At 40.9% G+C, this 27,057-nt stretch overlaps 1 protein-coding gene across 17 annotated transcripts in view; it reads right to left on the minus strand.

Annotated features, from left to right (window-relative positions):
- Positions 1-22,064, minus strand: part of NUCB2 (nucleobindin 2) — a 53,626-nt gene extending 31,562 nt beyond the window's left edge. Inside the window, exons 1-6 of one of the 17 annotated variants that reach the window (XM_063671119.1) lie at positions 21,679-21,788; positions 15,623-15,777; positions 11,998-12,076; positions 7,422-7,547; positions 3,327-3,470; positions 2,593-2,700 (exon numbers count right to left, since the gene is read on the minus strand). In XM_063671119.1, coding sequence (XP_063527189.1) covers positions 2,593-2,700; positions 3,327-3,470; positions 7,422-7,424 — 255 coding nt within the window. In that variant the 5' untranslated portion in view covers positions 7,425-7,547; positions 11,998-12,076; positions 15,623-15,777; positions 21,679-21,788. Of the gene's footprint in view, positions 1-2,592; positions 2,701-3,326; positions 3,471-7,421; positions 7,548-11,993; positions 12,077-15,622; positions 15,778-21,654 lie in introns of all 17 variants that reach the window. The other 16 variants (XM_054438754.2, XM_054438757.2, XM_054438763.2 and 13 more) reach the window with 16 other exon arrangements.
- Positions 22,065-27,057: the final 4,993 nt, after the last annotated feature.

Here is a 27,057-nt window from a genome sequence, read left to right on the forward strand (position 1 = left end):
GAGGTAGCAGTGAGCCAAGATTGCGTCACTGTACTCCAGCCTGGGTGACAGAGTGAGACCTTGTCCCAAAACAAAAAAAAAAAAGGAAAGAGAAAATTCTAACTTTTTTTTTTCAGTTTTTTATGAAAAAAAAGTCTTTGCTTGGCTATTTGTGATGATTCTATTGGTTTGCATTTTATTGTCTAGTTTTACTCGTTTTTTTTTTTCTTTTTTAAGAGATGAGGTCTCGTTCTGTGTCATGCGGGCTAGAGTACAGTCATATAATCATGGCTCACTGCAACCTCAAACCCCTGGGCTCGAGCGATCCTCCCACCTCAGCTTTCTGAGCAGCTGGGACTACAGGCACACACCACCACATCCAGCTAATTTTTTCTATTTTTGGTAGAGATAGGGGTTTCACTATGTTGCCTAGGCTGTTCTTGAATTCCTGGGACCAAGTGATCCTCCCGCCTTGACTTCTCAAACTGCTGGGATTACAAGTGTGAGCCACTGTGCCTGGCCTCAGATGATTTTTTTTTTTAATTTGAAGGATAATTTTTAATTTAATTTTTAATTAAATTAATTTTAAATTTTAATTTTTTGTAGTGACAGGGTCTCGCTATGTTGCTCAAGCTGGTCTCAAACTACTGGCTAGAAGCCATCCTCCTGCTTTAGTCTCCCAAAGTTACAGGTGTGAATTACTGCCCCTGGCCCCCCCTTTTTTTTTTTTTTTTTTTTTTTTTTGAGACAAAGTCTCACTGTTGCCCAGGCTGGAGTGCAGTGGAACAATCTCGGCTCACTGCAACCTCTGCCACCCAGGTTCAAGCAATTCTCCTGCCTCAGCCTCCCAAGTGGCTGGGATTACAGGTGCCTGCCACCACACCCGGCTAATTTTTGTATTTTTAGTAGAGACAGGGTTTCACCATCTTGGCCAGGCTAGTCTTGAACTCCTGACCTCATGATCCACCTGCCTCAGCCTCCCAAAGTGCTGAGATTACAGGCGTGAGCCACCACACCTGGCCCCTCATTTCTTTTTTATTGTGTAACTGTTTAACTTCATTTTGGTTCCCCCTAAACTTTCATAGAAACAGGAATTGAATGTGAAAGGAAGATAGTTATAAAAGTATTCCCTGCACCAATCCAGGAAGCTTATTTTCTTCTTTTGCCTGAATATCTCCATGTAGTATCTCCCATGATCCACATTTTCTATGTTACCCCAAATAACGCTCTTACTCCTGATACAAGACATTAAGAGTTCTACATCAGATATATTCACCATAGGAAACCTGTTCCACAGATCGAATTAATCCTTCAGAAGAAGAGTAAGATTATCCTCAAAGACAATTCTGGGGAATTATTAGCATAACACTATTACCTTTTCCCCAGAAAAGTTCACAACTTCCAAGAGGAGAGCTGCAAACTAAATGCCACACCTGAGCGCTGACAGACACCACAACCTAATGGGAGTCAGTCTTTCAAAGAAGTTCACACCAAGAACAGAAACTAAAATAAAAGATTTGTTTGACCCAGAATGAGTCTTTCAAACACAGTTCTCTTATTCTGATTCTAGAAAAAAGGCAACGTAATTTTTTAAGAAAGTAAAACTTAAATAAATAAAGGTAACATAAGCAAACAAAATTATCTTAGGAGACATTATTGGAATTTTAAAATTAACTGGATTTTTTTTTTTACTCCCTGAGTCTAAGATAAACCCAGCTAAACTGATTCATTTCCTTTTAAGTTAAGACTTTACAAGAATCTCGCATGTCAGATCTTTGCAACCCCCTTTCTTATTATGAGTACTAAAGAGCTAACTATGGCTGGAATTATGTCAAATAGGGTTCTTAGGACAGAGTCAAATGGTTAAACCTCTCTGATTGATATAATACATAGCCCATTATCTCTTCTGTTAATCTGGACCTGATTAAAACACCAGAACCTCGCCTATTCCAAACTTTTGAATAACTTCCTACTGTTCTCAGATAATGACCCAAACCCCTTAACATGATATACAGGCCCTCTGTCATCGAGGTTGTGATTCTTTCCAAACCTCATCTTTTGGCCACTCAGGCCTCCATTTCCCATTCTGGGGTCTAGCTACAGTTACTGCTTCCAGTTTCCCATATACCTCTTGCCTCTGTACCATTGCACCTTTGTCTAGGATGCCTCCCAGTCCCTATCCTTTTCTCACTACATCTTTAAGCTCTGGCATAATCTCTATTAGGAAGAATAACTTCCCACCTTGCCACACTGCTTCATATTAGATTATGTGTCTGTCTTCTGTATTTCTAAATTAAATACTCATCATATAATCCATCCTATAATCTATTTCTGGATATGATTTTCCCTTGAGGGTTCCTTAAGGGCCGGGAATAAATCTCGTCTTTGTATTTCTAGTACTTAGCTCAGTGCCTGGCATGCACAAATGTTTGTTAAATATTTAAGCCGAGCGTGGTGCACGCACCCGTAGTCCCAACTACTGGAGAGACTGAGGTGGGAGGATCACTAGAGCCCAGGAGCTCAAGACCAGCCTGGGTTATATGGTGAGGCCTCAACTCTAAAAAAATTTTAAGTTAAGATACATAAATGTATATATTATTGAACTGCATTTACCTTTATTTCCTCTATGTCTGCTTTCTGGAGCTTTTCTCTGAAGTGTTTATCTGTTTCCAGCACATCAATCACTTGCTTGAGATATTCATCATAATAAAGTCCAGTATCCTTCAAATTAAGAAACCAACAGTAATGCTTCTGCAGGTTTTTCCTTGTTTGAATCTAAAGAGGTCAATCCTGAGAAACAATTTCTAGCAAAATGGCATTAAGACATATTTATTTTGATAGTTTCAACAAAGTGAAAAGCTATATTTCTGAAATAAATAGTTTTATATCAGAACCAATATCATCTTTTATTGTTACATAAAGGTAGATTTTTCTTTTTTATGACACTCTCTAGTCCAGTAGATTTTCTATATAGTTCAGACAACGAAGATTTTACCATTTTGGTTTCTCCCCATTGTTATCTGCCTCTGCTTTGAATATAATACAGTGTTTTCTTGGCTAGTTAGGTCTGTGTTGGAATTGTATTATGATTAATTCTTCTATCTAATATACTAATATATTAAATAAATATTGTCTAATGGTAAACAGCATATGCTTGGCCAATACTCTTTTCACTATTTCAGAAATAGTTCCCAAGTGTACAATTTTATAAGTAATAAATATTAGCAATATTTTTGTTATAATTCCTCCCATTTCATTTAGTTATAGTTTCACCTCATTTTGCCTCATTTAGTTATAATTCATTTAGTTTAGTTATAATTCCTCCCATTTCACTTCATTTCACTTACTGGTGGTTCTATCTTTGCACTTTCCACAGGGTGAATATTTTGTACTTTTGTCTTGTCTATGTCTATAGGCACAGCTTCAAGAGCGGTAAGTAAACATGTAATCAAGAGAAAGCAATACTGTAGCAGGATGTTCCTCCACCTCATCTGAAATAAAGGAATAATTATGGTAAAGTCATGAATAGATGTTTTAACTCTATATACATACATTCCAAATGCCACATTAATCATATATTTAATCTCAAGAGGTTTAATAAAACAAAAAAATATATAGGAAAGGGAAAAAATAGATTATAACTTACCAAAAATAATGCTTAAAATAGATCACTAAAGAAAATCAAGGGAGAAATGTTTTTGTAGCCAAAATTAAAAAGACAGAATACAATATTTTAAACTGTTTTTGTTTGTTTGTTTTTTTGAGACAGAGTTTCACTCTTATTGCCCAGGCTGGAGTGCAATGGTACAATCACTGCTCCCCGCAACCTCCGCCTCTTGGGTTCAAGCAATTCTCCTGCCTCAGCCTCCCAAGCAGCTCGGATTACAGGCATGTGTCATCACGCCTGGCTAATTTTGTATTTTTAGTAGAGATGGGGATTTCTCCCTGTTGGTCAAGCTGGTCTCAAACTCCCGACCTCAGGTGATCCGCCCGCCTCGGCCTCCCAAAGTGCAAAGATTACAGGCGTGAGCCACCGCGCCCGGCCTATATTGTTTTTATAGTATAAGAAAACATTTGGTTAATTACAAAAGCTTCAATCTAGCCATGGCTTTTTTTTTTTTTAAGGCAACGCGTTTTACCCACAGAACACCATTTGGAAAAGAACACATAACCCCATTTTCACCACAACCCTAGGTGGTACATACACAGGAGATTGACACATTTTACAAATGAAGAAATTAATAATTAAACCAATTCCCTTACAGAGCATTGTCTTGCCATTAACAAACCACTAAAACTCACATTTTACTATCTTTATACCAATTTTTTTAGCATCTTTATTGAGATATACTTCACATGTCATAACATTCACCCACTTAAGTACAGGATATGTCTAATCTATAAAGATGCTACCCAAAGTTTAGTTCTCAATCTTACAAAATCTGATCATCTGAAAGCAGATCAGAAATGCAAATTCTCAGGCTGTACCCAAAACCTCTGGGGTGGGGGCCAGGAACCTGTTTTAACAAACAGGGGGTTCCAGGGGGTTCCTATGTATACTAAAACCTGAGATCCACTCATCTCTAGGATACTAGAATCTCTAATAGGGTAGTATACTTCACAGAATGTCTTCTCACTATGAATCACCTCCTCTTCCCCACAATTACTTTTAATAACAAAAAAGGTTTATTATTCATTCATGCTTCTTGTCCACACATACGTAGGTGTGCATTTTGGGTTTTTTGAGATATAACTCATAAGGCATAAAATGTTTTAAGTTATACTATTCAGGGTTTTCTAGAATATTCACAAGGCTGTGCAACCATCTCTACTATCTAATTTTAAAACATTTTTATCATCTCAAAAAGAAACCCCATACCCATTAGCAGTCACTCACTGTTACCCTTTTTTCCCACCCCCTGGCAACCACTAATCTACTTTCTATCTGTATAGATTTGCCTATTCTGGGCATTTCATATAAATGGAATTATACAATATGTAGCCTTTTGTGTCTGCCTTTTATCACTTAGCAGTATGTTTCCAGGTCCAACAACATTGTAACAAGTATCAGGACTTTATTTCTTTTTTATAGCTGAATAGATAGTCTATAGTATAGTTATGCCATATTTGTTTACCCATTCATGAATTGATGGACATTTGGATTGTTTCTTTCAGGAAGTTTTGAATAATACTTCAGTAAACATTTGTGTTCAAGTTACTTTGTTAACAGGTTTTCAATTCTTTTGGTTATATAACTAGGAGTAGAATTGCTGAGTCAGTTTGGTAACTCTAAGTTTAACTTTTTGAGGAACTGCCAAACTGTTTTCTAAAGCAGCTATACCATTTTACATTCTCACCACCTATAAATGAGGGTTCTAATTTTTCCATATTCTTCCACGTGTTTTTGTCCCTTCTGCTGCTCTCTTCCTCTCCTGCCAAGACTACCATAAATAAGAAGGAAAGTCAAGAGAATGTGTTTGTATACATGAGTGTGTGTGTATGTCCTAACAACACCTGACAACATCTTTTTTTTTTTGAGACAGAGTCTTGCTCTATCGCCCAGGCTGGAGTGCAATGGCCCTTTCTCAGCTCACTGCAACCTCCGCCTCCCACGTTCAAGCGATTCTCCTGCCTCAGCCTCCCGAGTAGCTGGGACTACAGGTACCCACCACCACGCCCAGCTAATTTTTGTATTTTTGGTAAAGATGGGGTTTCACCATGTTGGCCAGGCTAGTCTCGAACTCCTGACCTCAGATGATCCACCCAGCTCGGCCTCTCAAAGTGCTAAAATTATAGGCATGAGCCACTGCACCTAGCCGCTGACAACATCTTGAAGTGACAAAATCACAAAAAGTTTCTGAGAAACTGCTTTAAAACACTAACTGAATTTATGATTCCTAAAGATTTAATTGATCCCCATGCTTATTATAAATAACAACAGAAACCATCTATTGAATGTTTACTATGTACCAAGCAGTATGCTAAACTTTTAAAATATATTAACGCATCAACTCTTACAATGACTCTGTGAAGTCAATATTATTATCCCCATTTCAAAGTACAAGAAACTGAGACATATCACTTCTAGTTCACACAGCAGTTAGTCATACAGCCAGAGTACAGACCTGGGAGTGACTGACTCCAAAGCCTTTGTTGGCTTTTCAGGAGTGGTTCTTAAAGTATGGTCCCTGGGCCAGCAGCATTGGCATCACCTGGGAATTTGTTAGAAATGCGAATTCTCAAGGCCTACTCCATATTTTCTAAATCAGAGACTCTGGGTGTAGGAGGCCTCACAATCTGTGTTTTAACAAGCCCTATAGGTGATTCTGATACATGCCAACATTTGAAAACCACTGCCCTAGAACATACTGCCTCCCTTTGCTCTATTATTTACCAACCTCACCTACAATGAGACACAAAGAGAATGCCCATCTCAAAGGTAAACTTGGATCTTTAAAAAATAGATAGTGGGAAAAAAGGAGAAACAGAAAGTGGGTTTTATACCAAGCAGTAAGGCAGAACTAAATTTAGATCTATATTCTAGTTCCAGCTGCACCACTTACTTGCTATATGATCACAGGTTAGCCAATTAACTTTTCCCACTTCAGTTCCCTCATTTATAAAAATAAAACAAATTTTAAATAAGAGAATTTAACTTGAACTCAGTATTACTTAAGTACTTAAATTCTATTATCTATTTATTCTTTTGAGTACAGATATTTCCTGTTACCTAATCAGAAATACTAAACAGAAATAAAATTTTTTAAAAAAAGAAAAAAAGCTGCTTGTACTCACACCATTCATTTAAAATGATTAAGTTATATGACTTGTAAATGCCTTTAAACTAAATATTGCTTATTCAGCCAGCTTAAAATTATATTGGTAAAGCAAGTAGCAGGCCTGGTTGCTGAGATACAAAGATTAACAACAAGGAAAATGAACTAGCAAAGAAAGTTCATATCTAGACACAATAAAAATGATGTAAAGCCAGGAAAGTTTCACACTTTGGAAACAAAATATGGAACATTATCCTCTCTGATCAAACTGAGAATTTGCTTCTGTGGAAGCAGAAACAAAACTCCTCCTTGATTTCAGGTTTAGAGATTGTCAGACTTACATTTCATTCAAGATGGATTTATTTTTAACTTTTGCAAGAGGACAATGAATTTTGACTGCCATTTCAAAGCCAAAAACTTTCACTTTTTGATAATTTTAAAGGACAAAAGACTGATCTGATTTTTTTTTTTTTTTTTTTTTTTTTTGATGCAGAGTCTTACTCTGCCACCCAGGTTGGAGTGCAGTGGCATGACCTTGGCTCACTGCAACCTCTGCCTCCTGGGTTCAAGTGATTCCCCTGCCTCAGCCTACAGAGTAGCTGGGATTACAGCTGTAGGCCACCACGCCCAGCTAGTTTTATATTTTTAGTAGAGACAGGATTTTACCATGTTGGCCAGGCTGGTCTTGAACTCCTGACCTCAGGTGATCTGCCCGCCTCAGCCTCCCAAAGTGCTGGGATTATAGGCCTGAGCCACCGTGCCCGGCCAAGACTGATATTTTTAAGGAGAAATCTGTTTAAAAATAAAATACAACAGAACTGATTAATAGTAAATACAGCCAGAAGCAAGAGGACACATATTATATGATTCAATTTATATAAATGTGGAAAATAGGCAAATCCACAGAGAAAGAAAACAGTTACAGGTTACTGAGGGCTGCTGGTGGAGGGAGGGGAAAATGAGAAATAAGTGCTAAATGGGTATAGGGTTCCTTTTGGGGTGATGAAAATATTCTAAAATTAGATCGTTGAGATGGTTGCATAACCTTATGAATATACTAAAAACCAGTGAGTTGTATACTATAAAAGAATTGTATGATATGTAAATCATATTTCAATTTTTTTAAAAGGATTAAAAATAGAGCAAAAAAATCCAAGTTTATAAAATGTGAAAATTTTAAAAAATACAATTCATGAACCACTATTAACCTTCTACACTAGTCATGCTTACAATTTTTCAAAATTATCCCATTTCTATGTTCTCAATGATTTTTGTTTGCTTGTTCTACAATCACTAGAAAAGCACGTGAAAATTTTACATCATGATTTTGTCTGTTTTTCCTTATAATTCTGTTAAGTTTTATTCAAATATTAGGTATATATATATAAACAAGATTTTCTAGCTTTACAGTAAATTTAATCTTTTATCTCATGACTGACCTTTATATCCCAACCATATTCGTATTTTTTTTTTATTGTTTTTTGAGACAGGTTCTCAACATGTTGCCCAGGCCAGTCTCAAACTCTTGGGCTCAAGGAATCCTCTTGCCTCAGCCTCCCAAAGTGCTGGGATTAGAGGCATCAGCTACTACACCCAGCCTCAATGGAATATGAAAATTGTAATTAGCCACATAGCAACAGCAACATAGTCTTTGTTATGCGTACATGCATGAACTTTATTATAGTTATTATTATTGTCACAACTTCAGATTAAGTTTTTGCATTGTTGGTGCTTGTCATTGTAAATATCTTCATAAAGATTAAGCTGTGATTTGGCATTAAAATGAAAAGTTATTTTGTAAGCACAGAAACAAAGCAGCTGATGTTAGTGAAGCAAATACTTGATATTAGGGGAATAACAGCAATTTTACTCTTTCTTATAAAGGAACAACTAAGTGCTTTACCTGACTTTAGACAGGAAGATACCTGCACGTAGACAAAGCCATGTTACGTTTTGTTAGTAAAACACAACAGGATTACCTATCAGCAGCCAAACAATGCAAATGAAAATAGCAGAAACCAACTATGCCTCCAATAAATAAAAAAACTCAAGGAACATGAGGCTGAATTGATGGACTCATGCAAATGTCAATTTGTCAGGAACTTCCTGAAAATACTGAACAGAAGCTGCACAACTTCCAGCAAAGTATAGTTTAAGGAAAAAATAAAGCTGAGTTTAGTCAACAGGAAATTCTGACAAAATCTTGATGTTCTTTTACATGCCTCAAAATCTACATTAATGCTAAAGGTGGTAAAGAGATTGATACGAGAATGGTCAGAAAATAAATCACTGTAACATTGCTATAAATGCCTACAGCCAAAAGTTGTTGCCATATTAAACATTAAATTATAAAATGATTTCCCCCAAGATGTTATATTAAGCATTTTTAAGAAGTGGGGGGTTGATGGATGGTGGCTGAGCTAAAGGAAGAGTAGCTAAATCTGATTTGAATGTTGAAGAGCACCACATAACCTGACAAGTGTGTTTATTAGTTTAGTTCTTGATACATTCTGAGAGTGTGTATCTGAATAAAGAATAGGTTGCCTGAAAAGTAATACAAGTTGGTGTGATTCATGAAGGCCAGCCCTCCAGGTCTTCATCAACAAATCATTTAAGAAGAGTTTGAGGAAAGAATATGAATCTGAAAACTTCCTGTCATCATCTTCTGATAAGATGAAGAAAGCACCAGCACCAAGCGTGTAAAGCTTGTAAAATTGATATAGGGGTCTTGGAAGAAAATCTCTAGCAAAAGGGTATGAAGAGACTGGGCGTGGTGGCTCACGCCTGTAATGCCAGCACTTTGGGAGGCCAAAGCAGGCAGATTGGTTGAGGTTAGGAGTTCAAGACCAACCTGGCCAACATGATGAAACCCTGTCTCTACCAAAAATACAAAAAATTAGCCAGGCATGGTGGCGCACGCCTGTAGTCTTAGCTACTCAGGAGGCTGAGGCAGGAGAATCGCCTGAACCTGGGAGGCGAAGATTGCAGTGAGCGAGATTGCACCACTGTATTCCAACCTGGGCAACAGAGCAAAACTCCATCTCAAAAAAAAAAAAAATATATATATATATATATATATATATATGTTATTAAATAGACTTTAAGGGCCAGGCACGGTGGCTTATGCCTGTAATACCAACACTTTGGGAGGCTGAGGTGGGTGGATCACCTTAGGTCAGGAGTTTGCAACCAGCCTGGCCAACATGGCGAAACCCCGTCTCTACTAAAAATATGAAAATTAGCCCGGAAAGGTGGCGCATGCCTGTAGTCCCAGCTACCTGGGAGGCTGAGGCAGGAGAATGGCTTGAACCTAGGAGGGAGAGGTTCCAGTGAGCCAAGATTGTGCCACTGCACTCCAGTCTGGGCAACAGAGTGAGACTGTCTCAAAAAAAAAAAAAAGAGAAGAAGAAGAAAAAGATAAAATAAAATAAATAGGCTTTAAGATTCCATTGGGCTGGGTGCAGTGGCTTGCACCTATAATCCCAGCTATTCAGGAAGCTGAGGTGAGAAGACTGCTTGAACCCAGGAGTTCTAGGCTGCAGGGAGCTATGACTGTGCCACCTTACTCCAGCCTGAGTGACAGAGACCTCAGGGTGGGATAAAAGATTCCATTGATATTAAGACACACCATTGTATACCATATAGAAAAAAAATGCTGCCAATTAAATTACACCACCGTGCTTTATCACTTACAATTCTATTTTATGTTTGCTGAAAGTATTTTTAGGCATATCATAGATTTTTCTCACATCGTTTTTATGCACACATAAAGAAATTAAACGAAATAAATTGATAAAGGTATTCTAAGGACTTCTTCACCTTTTTAGTCCAAGTATTTTTAAACACTTTCTTGAATTGTTACCTTTTGTGTTTTCCCATACAACACTGTTCTCTCTACCAGGGAGAGGAATGCTGATTTCTTCAAGCCATTTTTGTTTTTTGTTTTTTGAGACAGAGTCTCACTCTATTGCCCGTGCTGGAGTGCAGTGCTGCGATCTCTGATCACTGCAACCTCCACCTCCTGGATTCAAGCGATTCCTGCCTCAGCCTCCCAAGTAGCTGGGATTACAGGTGTGTACCATCATACCCAGCTAATTTTTGTATTTTTTGTAGAGATTGGGTTTCACCATGTTGGCCAGGGTGGTCTCAAACTCCTGACCTCTAGTGATCCACCCAACTTGGCCTCCCAAAGTGCTGGGATTACAGGAGTGAGCCACCGCATCCAGCCCTTAAAGTTGATTTAATAACGTATCTTTTTTTTTTTTTTTTTTTTTTTTGAGATGGAGTTTCGCTCTGTAGCCCAGGCTAGAATGCAGTGGTGCAATCTTGGCTCACTGCAACTTTCACCTCCCAGGTTCAAGCGATTCTCCTGCCTCAGCCTCCTGAGTAGCTAGGACTACAAGTGTATGCCACCATGCCCGGCTAATTTTTTGTATTTTTAGTAGAGACAGGGTTTTGTCATGTTGGCCAGGCTGGTCTCAAATTCCTAACCTCAACCAATCTGCCCACTTCAGCCTCCCAAAGTGCTGGGATTACAGGTGTGAGTCACCACGCCCGGCTTTAATACCATATCTTGATTTTTAAATCTACAACCTTCTATAGGGCTTTTTTGTTTTTTTGTTTTTTGAGACAGGTTCTCATTCTGCCACCCAGGCTGAAGTGCAGTTGTGAGCTCACAGCTCACTGCAAGTTTGATTTCCTGGGCTAAAGAGATCCTCTTGCCTCAGCTTCTCAAGTAGCTGGGACCACAAGCAAGCCACCATGCGTGGTGATTTTTTTTGGTAGAGTTGTGGTTTCATTATGTTGCTCAGGCTGGTAGGGCTTTCTATTTATCCTACCTCTTTAACATTTATTTCCTCTCCTTTCTTGCCTTTTAAATTTATTTTTGATTGATGGAGAATGTTTTCTACTAGTTTCTAATCTGTTAGTGCTTATTCTAGACATAACTAGGACAATTAATTTAAACACTGACTCTAATTCTTAATAAGGGCTCTATAAACATCAACTGTATTTAAAAAAAAAAAAAAAGAAATGGTAAGTATTCCAGCACATTAGGCAGAAAAATAATGACACAAAAGTCTCTTTAAATGCCAAGATGTCAAATGTGTCTGCATTAAAGGAATAACAGCAAATTTACTAGGTTTACAGATTTTCATGAATGAGAAAATATACAAATATCCACATAGAAGAAAGAGAGATGAGTGATAAGGACAGGCAATAGGAAGAAGGGAAACTAACCTACTTTTCTTCCACTATCAGGTCAGTAAGAATGGCCTTCTCCTTTCTTTATCACCCTCTTCTTTCATAAGAGAGATATGGACCTAAAGAGGAGACACCGGGCTGAACCAGGCTGAAACAGTAGACTCATCCAAACCAGGACAGGCTGATAATTTACTCTCTAAAGTAGGATGGTGTGAAATTCTAAATTATGTAGTCATCTCACGACAGAATGGGAGGCACTGACCCCAAAGGCATCAGAGCCTCAGGTAAAATTACAAAGTAAGCAGAGTTCTTAAGCTTTTCTTAGTATTCAGTAGATATAATTTCCTTAAATTTTAAAGTCCTCTCTCTTCCCCTGTCTCAACCAAGTCAAAATTTCTATTCTGCTGGGCACGGAGGTTCCTGCCTATAATCCCAGCACTTTGTGAGGACAAGGAGGGTGGATTCCTTGAGCCCAGGAGTTCAAGACCAGCCTGAGCAATATGGTGAAACCTCTGTCTCTACAAAAAATACAAAAATTAGTTGGGCATGGTGGCACATGCTTGTAACCCAGCTACTTGGTGGGGGATGAGGTGGGAGGATCACTTGAGCCCAGCAGGTTGAGGCTGCAGTGAGCCATGGTCACGCCACAGCACTCTAGCCAGGGTGACAGAGTGAGAACATGTCTCAAAAAATGAAATTTCCATTCATACACAGAGGCAGATTTCTTAGCTACTGATTTATACCAGTAGTTACACAGATTAAGTTTGCTTGTTTTGTGTGTGTGTGTGTGTGTGTGTGTGTACACATGCGTGTATGTGTGATGGTTTCTGGTTAGATTGTTGGCCAAGATATCCTGGAAGTGGTTAAAAAAAATTACCATAGATAACCGGGGTGAAAAGTACAGAAAACTGAAAATTTTCTCTTTCCTTGGAAGTAGTCTCTGTTCCTCCTTTATATACAATTTTTTTTTTTTTTTTTTTTTTTTTTTTTTTTGAGACAGAGTCTCACTCTGTCACCCAGGCTGGAGTGCAGTGGCGCGATCTTGGCTCACTGCAAACTCCACCTCCCGGGTTCACACCATTCTCCTGCCTCAGCCTCCTGAGTAGCTGGGACTACAGGCGCCCGCCACCACGCCCAGATAATTTTTTTTTTTTTTTTTTTTTTGAGACAGTGTCTCGCTCTGTTGCCCAGGCTGGAGTGCAGTGGTGCAATCTCGGCTCACTGCAACCTCTGCCTCCTGGGTTTAAGCAATTCTCCTGCCTCAGCCTCCTAAGTAGCTGGGACTACAGGCGCATGCCACCATGCCTGGCTAATTTTTTTGTATGTTTTTAGTAGAGATGGGGTTTCACCATGTTAGCCAGGATGGTCTTGATCTCCTGACCTTGTGATCCGCCTGCCTTGGCCTCCCAAAGTGCTGGGATTACAGGCATGAGCCACCACGCCCAGCCTCCTTTATGTATCTTTTTCCACCTTCCTCAACCCTCTTCTTTTGCCCCTCTTCCTTTTCAATTAATGGCTGAATTGAAGCATGTTTCCTTTAACCTATTATAAGTATGTATGTATGTATTTATGTATGTATTGAGACTTTGTTTCTAAAAACAAAACTAAACTAATATTTATGTATTAAGTAATGACTATGGTACCAGATACTATGCTAGAAGACAGAGGTAAGCGAGATCGACATAGTCCTTACCCTCACAGGGCTTCAATCTAGTGAGGAAGGTAAGCTATTAAATACAATTGCAATTTTTAAAATGCTGCTTACAAAATAATGCATAGCATGATACTTTTCTGTTAATTAAAAAAAATTAAAAGTCATGAAAATGGTATTCACCAAACAGACATTCTCAGTCAGGTGATTTATAACGTTAAATGCCTCTTAAAAACAAAACCGGGTTGTTTTTATGGTCACAGGTCTCCTGATTATTTTGTTTGAGGTCAACAAGTCTAGATCAGAAAAAAGGAAACTGCAGTACTAGCAGCAAAAGAACTACTGTACTTTGTGCCTACCTAATACAACCAAAAAATGTAAAAACTTTCAAAAATACAAATATACTGTGTAGAAATAAAATCTTAACTTACTGTCTCCCTTCTAAAAACTCTAAAAACTCTAAAAGATTGACTGAATCTTTAGAATCTTTCTCACTCCAATTTCCATTCCCTGAATTTTTCTCAAAGCTATTTATTTCAGTTTACTCTTGAAATAGAAACAATGACAATTGAACCATTTTGCATGACAAGTATAGGGTATATTTATATAATATTCACAAAGAAAAGTCTGGAAGGGGCCGGGCGTGGTGGCTCACTCCTGTAATCCCAGCACTGTGGGGGGCCGAGGCAGGCAGATCACCTGAGGTCAGGAGTTCAAGGCCACCCTGGCCAACATGGTGAGACCCCATTTTTACTAAAAATACAAAAATCAGTTGGGTGTGGTGGTGAATGCCTGTAGTCCCAGCTACTCAGGAGGCTGAGGCAGGAGAATCGCTTGAACATAGGAGGTGGAGGTTGCACTAAGCCATTGCACTCCAGCCTGGGTAAACAGTGAGACTCCGTCTCAACAAAAAAAAAAAAAAGAAAAGTCTGGAAGGAAATAAAATATTGGTGTGGCTAAATAAGTTAAGCAAGAACTAGTAATAAGAGAAAATTTCAAGACAACTAACAGTTAAGTGGTTAAAAAAAGAAGAAAGGAAAGAAAAAGAACAAACTACTTTTAGCTAGCAAGAAAGGCAAGTGTTCCTCATGTGACCATAGTGAAATGTATCTTGAGATGAATTATATTTACTTTCAATATAAATTTACTCCTTGATGATTAGTTATGTGATACCCTTGGGATAACTTATCTCTGTCATTTTAGTGCCTTGCTTACAGCAAGTAGCTCAATAAATGTTAGCTCTTTTTAACACAACCATAAAATGTACAATAAACATCTATTGAGCATTTATGGGTAATTTTAAAAAATAACCAGAACAAATCCACAAATAAGACAGAAAAGCTTCTACAATGAATTAAGGGCTAAAAGTAAAAACAGAAACACAACTTATTACGTGAAGATTATTTCCTTCTGTAGTTAATAGTCAGACTTAAATCTCTGCCATGGCAAATTATAGAAGCTTCTATGAGTGGTTATCATAGTTTACAGATTTCAGAGCTGAAAGATAAAAAGATTCATATCATGGCAGACACTTCTATTTGCTTGCCAATATCCAAATCTTTCCTTCCTTCTCAGTAACAAAAGCCCAATTTTATAGAGGGCAGCCATGCATTCAGCTACATTTCCCTGCTTTCTTATAGCCTCAGCCTTGGTTCAGGAATTCTCCTTAAAGGAAGAGGATGCATCTTTCTTCGCCTGTGCTTCGCTGCCTGGAACATGACAGTGACGGTTAGAGCTCTGGCAGCTATCTTGGACTTACATGAACCAATGCTACAAGAACATCTTAGGGATCACTGATAAAAGAACTGAAAGAAGCTTAAGTCTCTGATGACTTTATAAAGCCACTATACCCATCCTAGAGTGCTATTTCAATGATTATTTTATATAAAAAATAAATATTGCATGTTTAAGCCATCTGTGAGTTCGTTTTTGGTTTTTCCTTTTTTGTATTTTGGTGGTGGTGGTAGTGGTAGTCATTTTTCTCTGCAACCAAATGCAATTATTGAGTACTTACGTTCAGGCAGGTAAATAATTTTTATCTCCTTTTTACAGATGAGACAACTGAGATCCAGAGAGATAAGATGACTTGCACAATACCAAAATAGTGAAGAGATGGGTCTTGGCTCCTAGCTCAATGTTTTTTCACTAAAAACTGACTCGTAACACGTTCTAAATGTAAAAATAAATAAATAAATAAATAAATAAAAAGACACAAAATCACAAAATTTAGACTTTTTACAGTGGTAATGGTACATGATAGTGTATGCATTTGTCACATAATGTGAAAAGTGCCAAATTTTTATGATGTGGAAGGAGACTAAATTATATCATATTCCAGTAAGGAGGGGAGAAAGATACATGAAATAAACAGAATCGAAAACCAGAATAAACAAAGATGTTGGCCGGGCACCGTGGCTCCTGCTTGTAATCCCAGCACTTTGGGAGGCCGAGGTGGAGAGATCACCTGAGGTCAGGAGTTCAAGATCAACCTGCCCAATGTGGTGAAACCCCATCTCTACTAAACAAATACAAAAATTAGCCGGGCATAGTGGCAGGTGCCTGTAGTTCCAGCTATTCAAGAGGCTTAGGCACAAGAATCACTTAAACCTGGGAAGCGGAGGTTGCAGTGAACAGAAATGATGCCACTGCACTCCAGCCTGGGTGACAGAGCAAGACTCTGTCTTGGGAAAAAAAAAAATCTCTCTCTCTCTCTATATATAGATTTATTATGCCCAAATTTTCCTGTATTCCTCCACTCTTGAATAACTAGGAGGAATTCAGATTAAAAGCTTATTTTCTTCAGCAATGAGACTTCAAGATATAGGGCAACTTTTTCTGTTAAATCCTTAACTGGAATTTTTCTTTACTCTTACCACCACTTTAAAAAAATTAACTTTGTTCCTAGTTTGTCACAGAGATCAGTAATAAGATGAAATATTTCAAATTCTTTTTTGAAACCCCACCAAATAACATGTAAAACACAAAGCAGCTCATGTGCAAACTCAGTAGTAAACATAAGCAGTTATTTCTAAGTAGTCTGTTAAAAAAAAGCAAATAAAATATTTTCAAATTTTAAGGACACATGTATTTCTTTTTTTATATATGGTATATTTAACATAAAATAATCTATGCAGGACAGTAATCACATGCATGTTGTATTTTGGAAAGTTATATGACTTTTATTGACACAACATGGTAAAAAATAAACACACAAACAGCAGATTAAATCCTAACTTCCCCCATTTACTCGCAAGCTACTTGCCTCTGAGTCTTGATTTTCCTACCTAGAAAATTGAGCTCATACCTCTTCACAGGTTTGTTGATGCGAGGAAAATAAGAATGAATACAAAGTAACCAGCACAGTGCATGGCAATGGTAATTGCTCAATAAATATTAATGCCCTTCTTGTCTTGAAAAGGAAACATAAAGAAATATGAAAATCTGTTCTGTAAACACCCAAAGTGGTAGAACTTAAAAAGCAAGACCAGGTTGGGCATGGTGGCTCACACCTATAATCCCAGCACTTTGAAAGGCTGAGGCCGGTGGATCACTTGAGCCCAGGAGTTCAAAACAAGCCTGGGCAACATGGTGAAACTCCGCCTCCACAAAAAAAAATCAAAAAATTAGCTAGGTGTAGTGGTGTGCACCTGTAATCCCAGCTGCTCAGGAAGCTGAGGTGGGAAGATTGCTTGAGCCCAGGAGGTCGAGCCATTCATACCACTGTACTCCAGCCTGGATGACAGAGAAAGGCCCTGTCTAAAAAAAATAAATAAATAAAAATTAACAACACAAAAAGCAAGCAAGACCAGTTTGACATACAAATTTAAAAGTCGTTTTTGTTTTTGTTTTTGTTTTTTGAGACAGGGTCTGACTCTACCACCCAGGCTGGAGTGCAGTGGCACTATCTCGGCTCATTAAAACCTCCACCTCCCAGGCTCAAGCCATCCTTCCGCCTCAGCCTCCAGAGTAGCTGGGACTACAGGCACGCACCACCACGCCCAGCTAGTTTTTAATATTTTTAGTAGAGATGGGATTACACCATGTTGCCCAGGCTGGTTTCAAACCTGTGAGCTCAAGTGATCTGCTCACCTTGGCCTCCCAAAGTGCTAGGATTACAGGCCTGAGCCATCATGCCCAGTCTTACGGTCATTTTTGAAAGGCCACATTAGAGCTCTTCTCTGAACATTGCCAGAACCAAAGTCCTGATGCAATTATAGACCAATGAAAGTAATGCATCCAACATAATCTCTTCCTTCCAACTTTAAATCAGAACTGTAGCGAGAGACTCAGGTTTCCTTCTCTAAGACACTGCCTTGAGCTAGGAAACGTGGATTGCTTCTTCTTACTATCAATGTCACAAATCTAATGATGAAACAGGGTAGGGTGAAGAAAAATAAACGGCTTTTGAGTTTCTCCATGGCACCAGTTTCAAAGGCCACAGATAACCTGGTGCTCACCTCCATTTTCCCTTTGAAAATGAAAGTCAACAGGAAAGTGAGGTTCAAATAAAATATCAAGTGTATGACCAGCTGAGTTGGACTCCAGCTTTTCCCTGATCAAGACATTAGCATAGATCTTAGAGCCTCTGTTGTCTACATCTGTAGAAAAGGACACTCATCAATGAAACTATTATATCTCCTTTTTTTCCAGTCTTAACAATGGGTTGGAGTATCCTAGATTATAGGCTTACGAAAAACAGATCTGTATCACTCAATAAACATATTATTAAAATTATAATCTCTTTATTATTTACATATACTGTACTTCAGATAATTAAAATACACTGCCAAAAAAAACTCTGCCAAGGCCAGGTGTAGTGGCTCATGCCTGTAATTCCAGCACTTCGGGAGGCCAAGACGGGCAGATCGCTTGAGCCTGGAAGTTTGAGACCAGCCTGGACAACATGGTGAGGCCTTCTCTCTACAAAAAAATACTTAAAAATTAGCAGGGTGTAGTGGCATACTCCTTTAGTCCTAGCTACTGAGGAGGCTGAGGTAGGAGGATCACTTGAGCCTGACAGTTCCAGGCTGCAGTGAGCCATGATCACACCACTGTACTCCAGTCAGCCTGGGCAACAGAGCGAGGCCTTGTCTCAAATAAAAAAAAAATGCTCTGCCAAAAATAAAATCAAGTAACTACTATCTGAACTTCTATTAGGCTACTTTAGGATTTTAGAATCAGAGAATTCTAAGATCAGAAATAATCTTGGAGGTACAGTAGTCCTCCCTAATCTGCGATTTCACTTTCTGCAGTTTCAATTACCTGAGGTAAAACAAGATATTTTGAAAGATCACATTCATATAACTTTCATTTCAGTGTATTACTGTTATTTATTCATTTTATTATTATGTATGTATAGCAAAAAACATAGCGTATATAAGGGTTGGTACTACCTGTACTTTCAGGCATCCATTGGGACCCTTGGAACATATCCCTCTAGGATAAAGGAGGACTACTGTAATCTAATTCAGCCCTACTTTTATAAAAGGTTATAAATACAGAAGGAAGTTAACTGACTTGGCCAAGTTCGTTTGGCAGAGCCAATACTGGAATCTGGCCATGAAATTCTAACTAAGTATACTTTTCACCACATCATGGTTGTAAAAAAAATTTTGGTTGAAAATAATGAAAGTGATTGAAGTTTTTCCTTGAATAAATTATTTGAAATTGTTAGTAGCCTGTTTTTTGTTTTGTTTTTGAGACGTAGTTTCACTCTAGTTGCCCAGGCTGGAGTGCAATAGCGCGATCTCGGCTCACTGCAACCTCCGCCCCCCCGGTTCAAGCGATTCCCCTGCTTCAGCCTCCTGAGTAGTTGAGATTACAGATGCCTGCCACCATGTCTGGCTAATTTTTGTATTTTTAGTAGAGATGGGGTTTCACCATGTTGGCCAGGCTGGTCTTGAACTCCTGGACTCAAGTGATACACCCGCCTCAGCCTCCCAAAGTGCTGGGATTACAGGCATTAGCCACCATGCCCGGCCTAAAGGATTATTTTCAATACATTTTTTAAATCCTGCACTTGATTCTGCCAGCTACTCAGTACTCAAAAGGGTATTTTGTAGACCCCAGCCTTCAAAAAGGTCCTTAGAAAGTGGAAAGCAATTTAAATATTATTCTAAGTAATGCAAAATTAGTTTAGTATGTGTTCAGAGACTCATAACATATCCCAAAACAAAAAAGACATCTGAATTGATGTTGATATTAGTGCCCATAATTAACAGTGTCTTGAAAAGTACCTTAATTGTCTTAATTGTGCATTTTATCTCAACTGTTACTCACAGAGCACAAACCAACTTGGCAAAAAGCATGCTGAAAGGATATATACAAAATACGTGATATGAACAATATGTACCTTGGGAGAGCAAAGAAAGGTAAACACAACACAGACAGATTCGACTCTTAGAACATGGGTCGTCCAGGCACGGTGGCTCACACCTGTAATCTCAGCACTTTGGGAGGCCAAGGCAGGTGGATCACCTGAGGTCAGGAGTTCGAGACCAGCCTGGCCAACATGGTGAAACCCCGTCTCTAATAAAAATACAAAAAATTAGCTGGCTGTGGTGGTGGGTCCCTGTAATCCCAGCTACTCGATGGGCTGAGGCAGGAGAATCCCTTGAACCCGGGAGGCGGAGGCTGCAGTGAGCCGAGATCGGGCCATTGCACTCCAGCCTGGGTGACAGAGTGAGACTCCTTCTCAAAAAAAAAAAAAAAAAAAAAAAAGATGGGTAAAATTTGGATAGACAGAGAAGAGCATGAGTAAACATATGGAGACAGAAATAAATTTTTGACTCCTTTAAATTTCTAAAATTGTCTAGTTAAAAAAAAAAAAATTTGACCCCCTACTACAGAGGTAGATGAAATCATGGAGAGCTTGAAGACCACGATGAGAAATGGAAGTTTCCATGTTCATCCTAATTATGAGAGTGACATTATTTGAGATTTCATTTCTAATTCTAAATTTCCAGAATTTTAATTTTTGACCCTATTAGCTGAGGAAGATTTGTTGAAATATTTGTTCAACATTTGTTGAACTTATTCAAGTTTCAAAAAACAAGAACATTCCTTAAAGCACCTATCTCATCAATTCTTTAAACTTTCCCATAGGGAAAGTCCACAATCTCCCTCAAACAACATTCACTATCAGAAATACTTGCATTTAACCTCTCCTATTTTTAAACCAAGGTAATATCTTTTAGTGTTCATATTCCCCCATGGATTTAACAGAGCCTTAGTAGCAGGCTTAGATGGTAGCACTAGCTTATTCAATTGCATAAAATGTACATTATTCAATTTAGAAGTTTAGTGGACACAGAATTTCAAGAGGTTCTGTCTCTCAAAAATCATAATGGTTCCCGTTCATTCTCATTCCCTCATATTCTCTCTCCCTCTCTCTCCCTCTTTCCCTCTCTCTCCCAGTCATTTGATACTGTAAAATAATTGTCATCTAAGACCGTTGCAAACACCAACCACAATAACCATATTTGCTCACAGTTACCACTTAGCAGGTGCAACAAGGAAGTACTGTTTCTCATCTCCTAAAACCAAAAGAGTTCATCTCGTAGCTAATTTGTCACTTAAGGGAAAAGGATCTCACGACTGACACTAACTTTCTCCTAAGTGTCAGAGGTTGCCGGCTTAACCAGACCGGAGAAGAGCAGGATCACCGGGCCTAGCGTTGCTGAGCAGCGCAGGGGAGCATCGCCTGGAATTGGTGGGTGTCCCTCCTCACTAGTGGGCACCCCCTCGCCCATCGACCTGCCCAAACCCGACGGGACCCCGCCATGGTCTCGGTTCGGCACCTACCCTCTCCTGCTCCCCGCCAAGAGCCAGCCACCCTCCTCGACCCCGAAGAAAGCTCGGGTGCCCAGCTGCGAGTGGAGCAGAGGGAACCCAGAGCCTCCGGCTCGCGCTGGGAGCCCCCTCCCCGCGGGTGACCAGCCCACTGCACGGCCCCCGCCATCCTCTCTGCTCTGGCAAGGCAGGCGAAGACCTGAGCCTTATCTCCGGACCCCCTCACCCCCAATCTCCCGCCGCGCTGCTCCGCACCTACCGCGCGGCCACCGGCCTTACCTGGCCGGGTCTCGGCGAGCGAGGCTGCGCCTGGTGCTTGCGTCCAGCGAACAAACCTGTCCTCCAGCCCCCAGCCCACAGCTCCGCTCTGCCCCTCCTCCCGCCGCGCGTGCCCGCCTCCTGGCTGCCATGGCGACAGTTCCCACACCCTGCGGCCGCTGATTGGTCCGGTTCGCGATTGCTGACGACGCCGATTGGCGGGAGCAGGGACAAGGCCGCGCCGGGGAGCCTGGAGGCGGGCGGTGGGGAGCGCCGAAGCTATGGAGCCTTGGGGGAGGCTGAGCCAGGAGGGACGTGGCGCTCTGAGATGCGGGCTCGGGAGGCCGCGCCTCTTCCTTCCCTAGCTTTCCCGGGGAAGCCTGTGGAGCAGGACTTGCGCGGGTGAGGTGCCGTCCCGAGACCCGGGCAGAGCCCCAGGGATCGCCTCTCCCTTGGCCGCTGGCCTGCGCCTGCAGCGCCCACGCGGGTCGGAGAATGGCTGTCAGGCCTATTCTCGCCCACAGGCCTCGCTCGGCTCTGACACCCCCATCCTCCGCCTTGGCGGGAATTTTACCGGCATTTGTAACCGCACCCACCCCCGTTGTGCTGGGCCCTCGGTCACTGTGGTTTAACTGTATTTACCCACCTTCTCTCTCGCCCATTCGCAGACAGCTCTTTCCTCTGCATCCTGCCCCAGAGAACAGACATCTATTCCAAGCCCCTCATTTTAAAGATGCGGAAACTGAGGCTCAAAGATGCACATGGGTAGCTTGAGCCTTCCAGAAGCTTTTGGAGCCACAGGCTGTTTACGAAGTTTTATTCTGCCGATTAGTTTTTTTCACCTGAAAAATTGGTATCATATCTACCTTAGGGTTATTCACGAAGATTGAATGAGATAACATTGCCAGGAAAACAGTACAGACCAGGCACGGTGACTCACCCTGTAATGCCAGCACTTTGGGAGGCCAAGGCAGGAGGATGGCTTGAGCTCAAAAATTTGAGACCAATCTGGACAACAGTGAGATCCTATCTCTACAAGAATATTTTTTTCTTTTTTATCTTTAACACAATGATGTTTCAGTCTGAAGAAAATATTTAAAAATTTGCCAGGTGCTGTGTCGCACATCTGTAGTCCCAGCTACTCAGGAGGCAGAGGCGGGAGGATCACTTGAGCTCAGAAGGCTGAGGCTGCAGCGAACCATGATCGTTGTGCCACAAAAAAACAAACAAACAAAAACACACAGTACAGAATCTGCCACATAGTGTGTTAGCAATGAAAGCTTCTGTTATCAGGAAGTACTACAAGCCAATTGCCTCTGTTGCACAACTGGACTCTGTGTGCCCCTAACTGTATAATTTGCCAGTTATTTAAGTGCTCTCTGCCTCCATGTCCTTGTCTGTAAAATGAACATAATAATAGTACCCTCCTACTTACAGCATAGCAAATTAATTTAAAAAGTGACTGGCACATTGTAAATTTTAAATAAATGTTAACCGTGCTCAGATTAGTGGCTGAACTGGGACTATAACTTAGATCTCTAGATTTCAACCCAATCGTATTTATTTATTTATTTAGAGATAGGGTCTCCCTCTGTTGCCCAGGCTGGAGTGCAGTGGCGCAATCTCAGCTCACTGCAGCCTCAACCTCGCAGGATCAAGCAATCCTCCCACCTCAGCCTCCCAAGTAGCTGGGACTACAAGCACACACTACCACGCCTGGCTAATTTTTTGGCATTTTTTTGTAGAGACGAATTTTTGCCATGTTATCCAGGCTGGTCTCGAAGTCCTGGACTCAAGCAATCTGCCTTCCTTAGCCTCTCAAAGATTAGAAGCGTGAACTACCACACCTGGCCTCAATTATCTTTACTAACACTTCTCATCCACATACATAGATCAGTGCCTCAAGGTTAAGCTCCTTTTTGAGGTTCAGGAGAAGAGGACCCTCCAGCCTGGGCGACAAGAGCGAAACTCCGCCTCAAAACAAACAAACAAACAAAAAAGGGTGAACTCCTAGGAGCGGGAGACTGATGCAGGACAGGAAAGCGCCAAAATTGAGAATTCTTGGCTTCACCCAGTAAAGAATTCAAGGGTGAGCTGGTGGTGTTAAACAGCAACTTTTATTGAAGCCGCAGTACACGGCAGCAGCAGAGCTACTGCTCCTTGTAGAGCAGGGCTACCCTGTAGGCAATGTGCCCAGAGCAGCAACTCAGAGGCAGTTCTGCATTCCTGTTTATACTGATTTTATTTTATTTTTATTTTTATTTATTTATTTATTTTGAGACAGAGTCTCGCTTTGTCACCCAGGCTGGAGTACAGTGGTGTAGTCTCAGCTCACTACAATCTCCATCTCCTGGGTTCAAGTGATTCTCCTGCTTCAGCCTCCTGAGTAGCTGGGATTACAGGCACCCGCCACCACTCCTGGCTAATTTTTGTATTTTTAGTAGAGACGGGGTTTCACCATGTTGGTCAGGCTGGTCTCGAACTCCTGACCTCAAGCAATCCACCCACTTCGGCCTCCTAAAGTGCTGGGATTCTAGGCATGAGCCACTGTGTCTGGCCCTATACCCACTTTTAAGTATATGCAAATTAATGGGCAGTTTATGCAGAAATTTCTAGAATGAGGGTGGTATCCTCCAAGTTGTCAGGTCATTGCCACAGAAAGGGGCCATAACTTCAGGGTGTTGTCATGGCAATGGTAAACTGACATGGCACACTGGTGGGCGTGTCTTATGGGGAGGTGCTTCTGCTCCAAACCTGTTTCAGCTCGTTCTCAATTTGGTCCGGTGACAAAGCCCTGCCTGCAGAGTTGAGTTCTGCCTCCCGTCTCAGTACCACCAGGTTGCCTAAGGAGGCATGAACTGGTCCAGGTTGGAAACAGAGCAGGTCAAAAACTCCTTTCCTGATCAGTAGTAGGATCACACCTGTGAAGAGCCACTGTGTTTCAGCCTGGGCAATATAGCAAGACCCTGTCTTGCCTAAAACAGTTCATTTGTGTGCACAATTGGAAAAAGCTGCTTTTAGAACCAGATAAATTGAATGGGAGACCTTCTTTATGTTTGTCCTGGTTTCAGTCAACTAAAACCGTCTTTTCCCCGCTTTTCTTTTAGAGATAGGGTCTCACTATGTTGCCCAGTTAGTCTTGAACTCCTGGCATCAAGCAATCCTCCCACCTCAGCCTCTCAAAATGCTGGGATTACAGGCATGAGTCACTGCACCTGGCCTACGCCTGTCTCTACAAAAAGAGCTTTTTAAAAATTAGCTGGGAAAGAATCCACAGACCCTTTGAAAGATGCAGCAGGCTGCAGCCTACTCTGTGAGACAGGTGAAAAACTGTAAGTTCCCAGAGTGTGAGAGGGGGAGAGTGTTCCTCCAAGCACTCATTCCTACCAGGGAATCTGAACATCTAGTCCACAGGAGAAGGCTTTAACCCTCCTCAGAGCCAGAATGGATTTAGGGAGTGGCGTGAAATAAATAAACGTAGAAGGAGTAGTGGGAAGTGCCTTGTAGGCATTCCCAGTCTCTATCATGAATGGAGGGAAGCCATTCCTGACTGTATCTTACAGGGGCCCTCAGGGAAGTCAGCCAACAAACTCAGGGAGGGATCCCAGGGTGAAAGAAGCTCCCAACTGAATTTTATGATATAATCTGGAGTGGGGATGAACTCCCTTGAGCAGAAACCAGTGGGCAAGCGAGAAGTGTGCAGGAGACACAAGCATACATGCTGGGTGCTCAGCCTTACCAGCAGATAGGGAAGGGCATGACCTGAAAGCTGTGGTTTCAGAACACAGTGTGCACAGACTGCCTGGATCTAAACTCAGTGCTGTTAACAGGGCACTGAGGGAGCAAGACCAGCCTTGCCAACTGCATGGGAGCTGGGTGAGGCTTGCTGCTGCCTGCTACTCCCCACTCCCTTTGTGAAGTCATGTGCAGCAGAGGCAGTTATACTCCCTTCTGGAACAAATGGAAACACATGCCACAACACTGCCAAAAGCAATCTACAGATTCCATACAATTCCCATCAAGATACCACCATCATTCTTCACAGAACTGGAGAAAAAAATCCTAAAATTCATATGGAACAAGAAAAGAGCCGCATAGCCAAAGCAAGACTAAGCAAAAAGAACAAATCTGGAGGCATAACATTACCCAACTTCAAACTATACTACAAGACTACAGTTACTGCCGGGCATGGTGGCTCACGCCTGTAATCCCAGCACTTTGGGAGGCCAAGGCGGGTGGATCACCTGAGGTCAGGAGTTCGAGACCAGCCTGGCCAACATGGTGAAACCCCGTCTCTACTAAAAATACAAAAATTAGCCGGGTGTGGTGGCAGGCGCCTGTAATCCCAGCTACTCAGGAGGCTAAGGCAGGAGAATCACTTGAACCCAGGAGGCGGAGGTTGCAGTGAGTCGAGATTGTGCCATTGCACTCTAGCCTGGGGGACAAGAGCAAGACTTCGTTTCAAAAAAAAAAAAAAAAAAAGCCTATAGTTACCAAAACAGCATGGCACTGACATAAAAACAGGAACATAGACCAGTGGAATAGAATAGAGAAAAATGGCCAGCCACGATGGCTCACACCTGTAATCCCAGCACTTTGGGAGGCTGAGGCTGGTCATCACTTGAGGCCAGGAGGTCAAGACCAGCCTGGCCAACATGGTGAAACCCTATCTCTCCTAAAAATACAAAAATTAGCTGGGCGTGGTGGTGGATGCCTGTACTCCCAGCTACTGGGGAGGTTGTGGTAGGAGAATTGCTTGAACCCGAGTGGCAGAGGTTGCAGTGAGCTGAGATCACGCCACTGCACTCCAGCCTGGGTGACAGAGTGAGATCCTGCCTCAAAACAAAACAAAACAAAAAAGTCAGAAAACAATAGATGTTGGCATGGATGTGGTGAAAAGGGAACACTTTTACACTGCTGTTGGGAATGTAAATTAGTACAACCTCTATGGAAAACAGTATGGAGATTCCTTAAATAACTGAAAGTAGAACTACCATTCAATTCAGCAATCCCTCTATTGGGTATCTACCTGAAGGGAAAGAAGTCATCATATGAAAAAGATACTTGCACATGCATGTTTATAGCAGCACAATTCTCAAGTGCAAAGACATGGAACGAACCTAAGTGCCCAGCAACCAACAAGTGCACAAAGAAAATGTGTTATATATACACTATGGAACACTACTGATTCATAAAAAGGAACAAAATAATGTATTTTGCACCAACTTGGATGGAGCTGGAGGCCATTATTCGAAGTAAAGTAGCTCAGGAATGGAAAACCAATTATCATATGTTCTCACTTATAAGTGGGAGCTAAGCTATGAGGACACAAAGGTAGAATGATATAATAGACTTTGGGGACTCAGAAGGCAAGGTTGGGAGAAGGGTGAGGAATATAAG

Source organism: Pongo pygmaeus, chromosome 9 (assembly GCF_028885625.2).
Source record: "Pongo pygmaeus isolate AG05252 chromosome 9, NHGRI_mPonPyg2-v2.0_pri, whole genome shotgun sequence".
Lineage (NCBI taxonomy): Eukaryota > Metazoa > Chordata > Mammalia > Primates > Hominidae > Pongo > Pongo pygmaeus.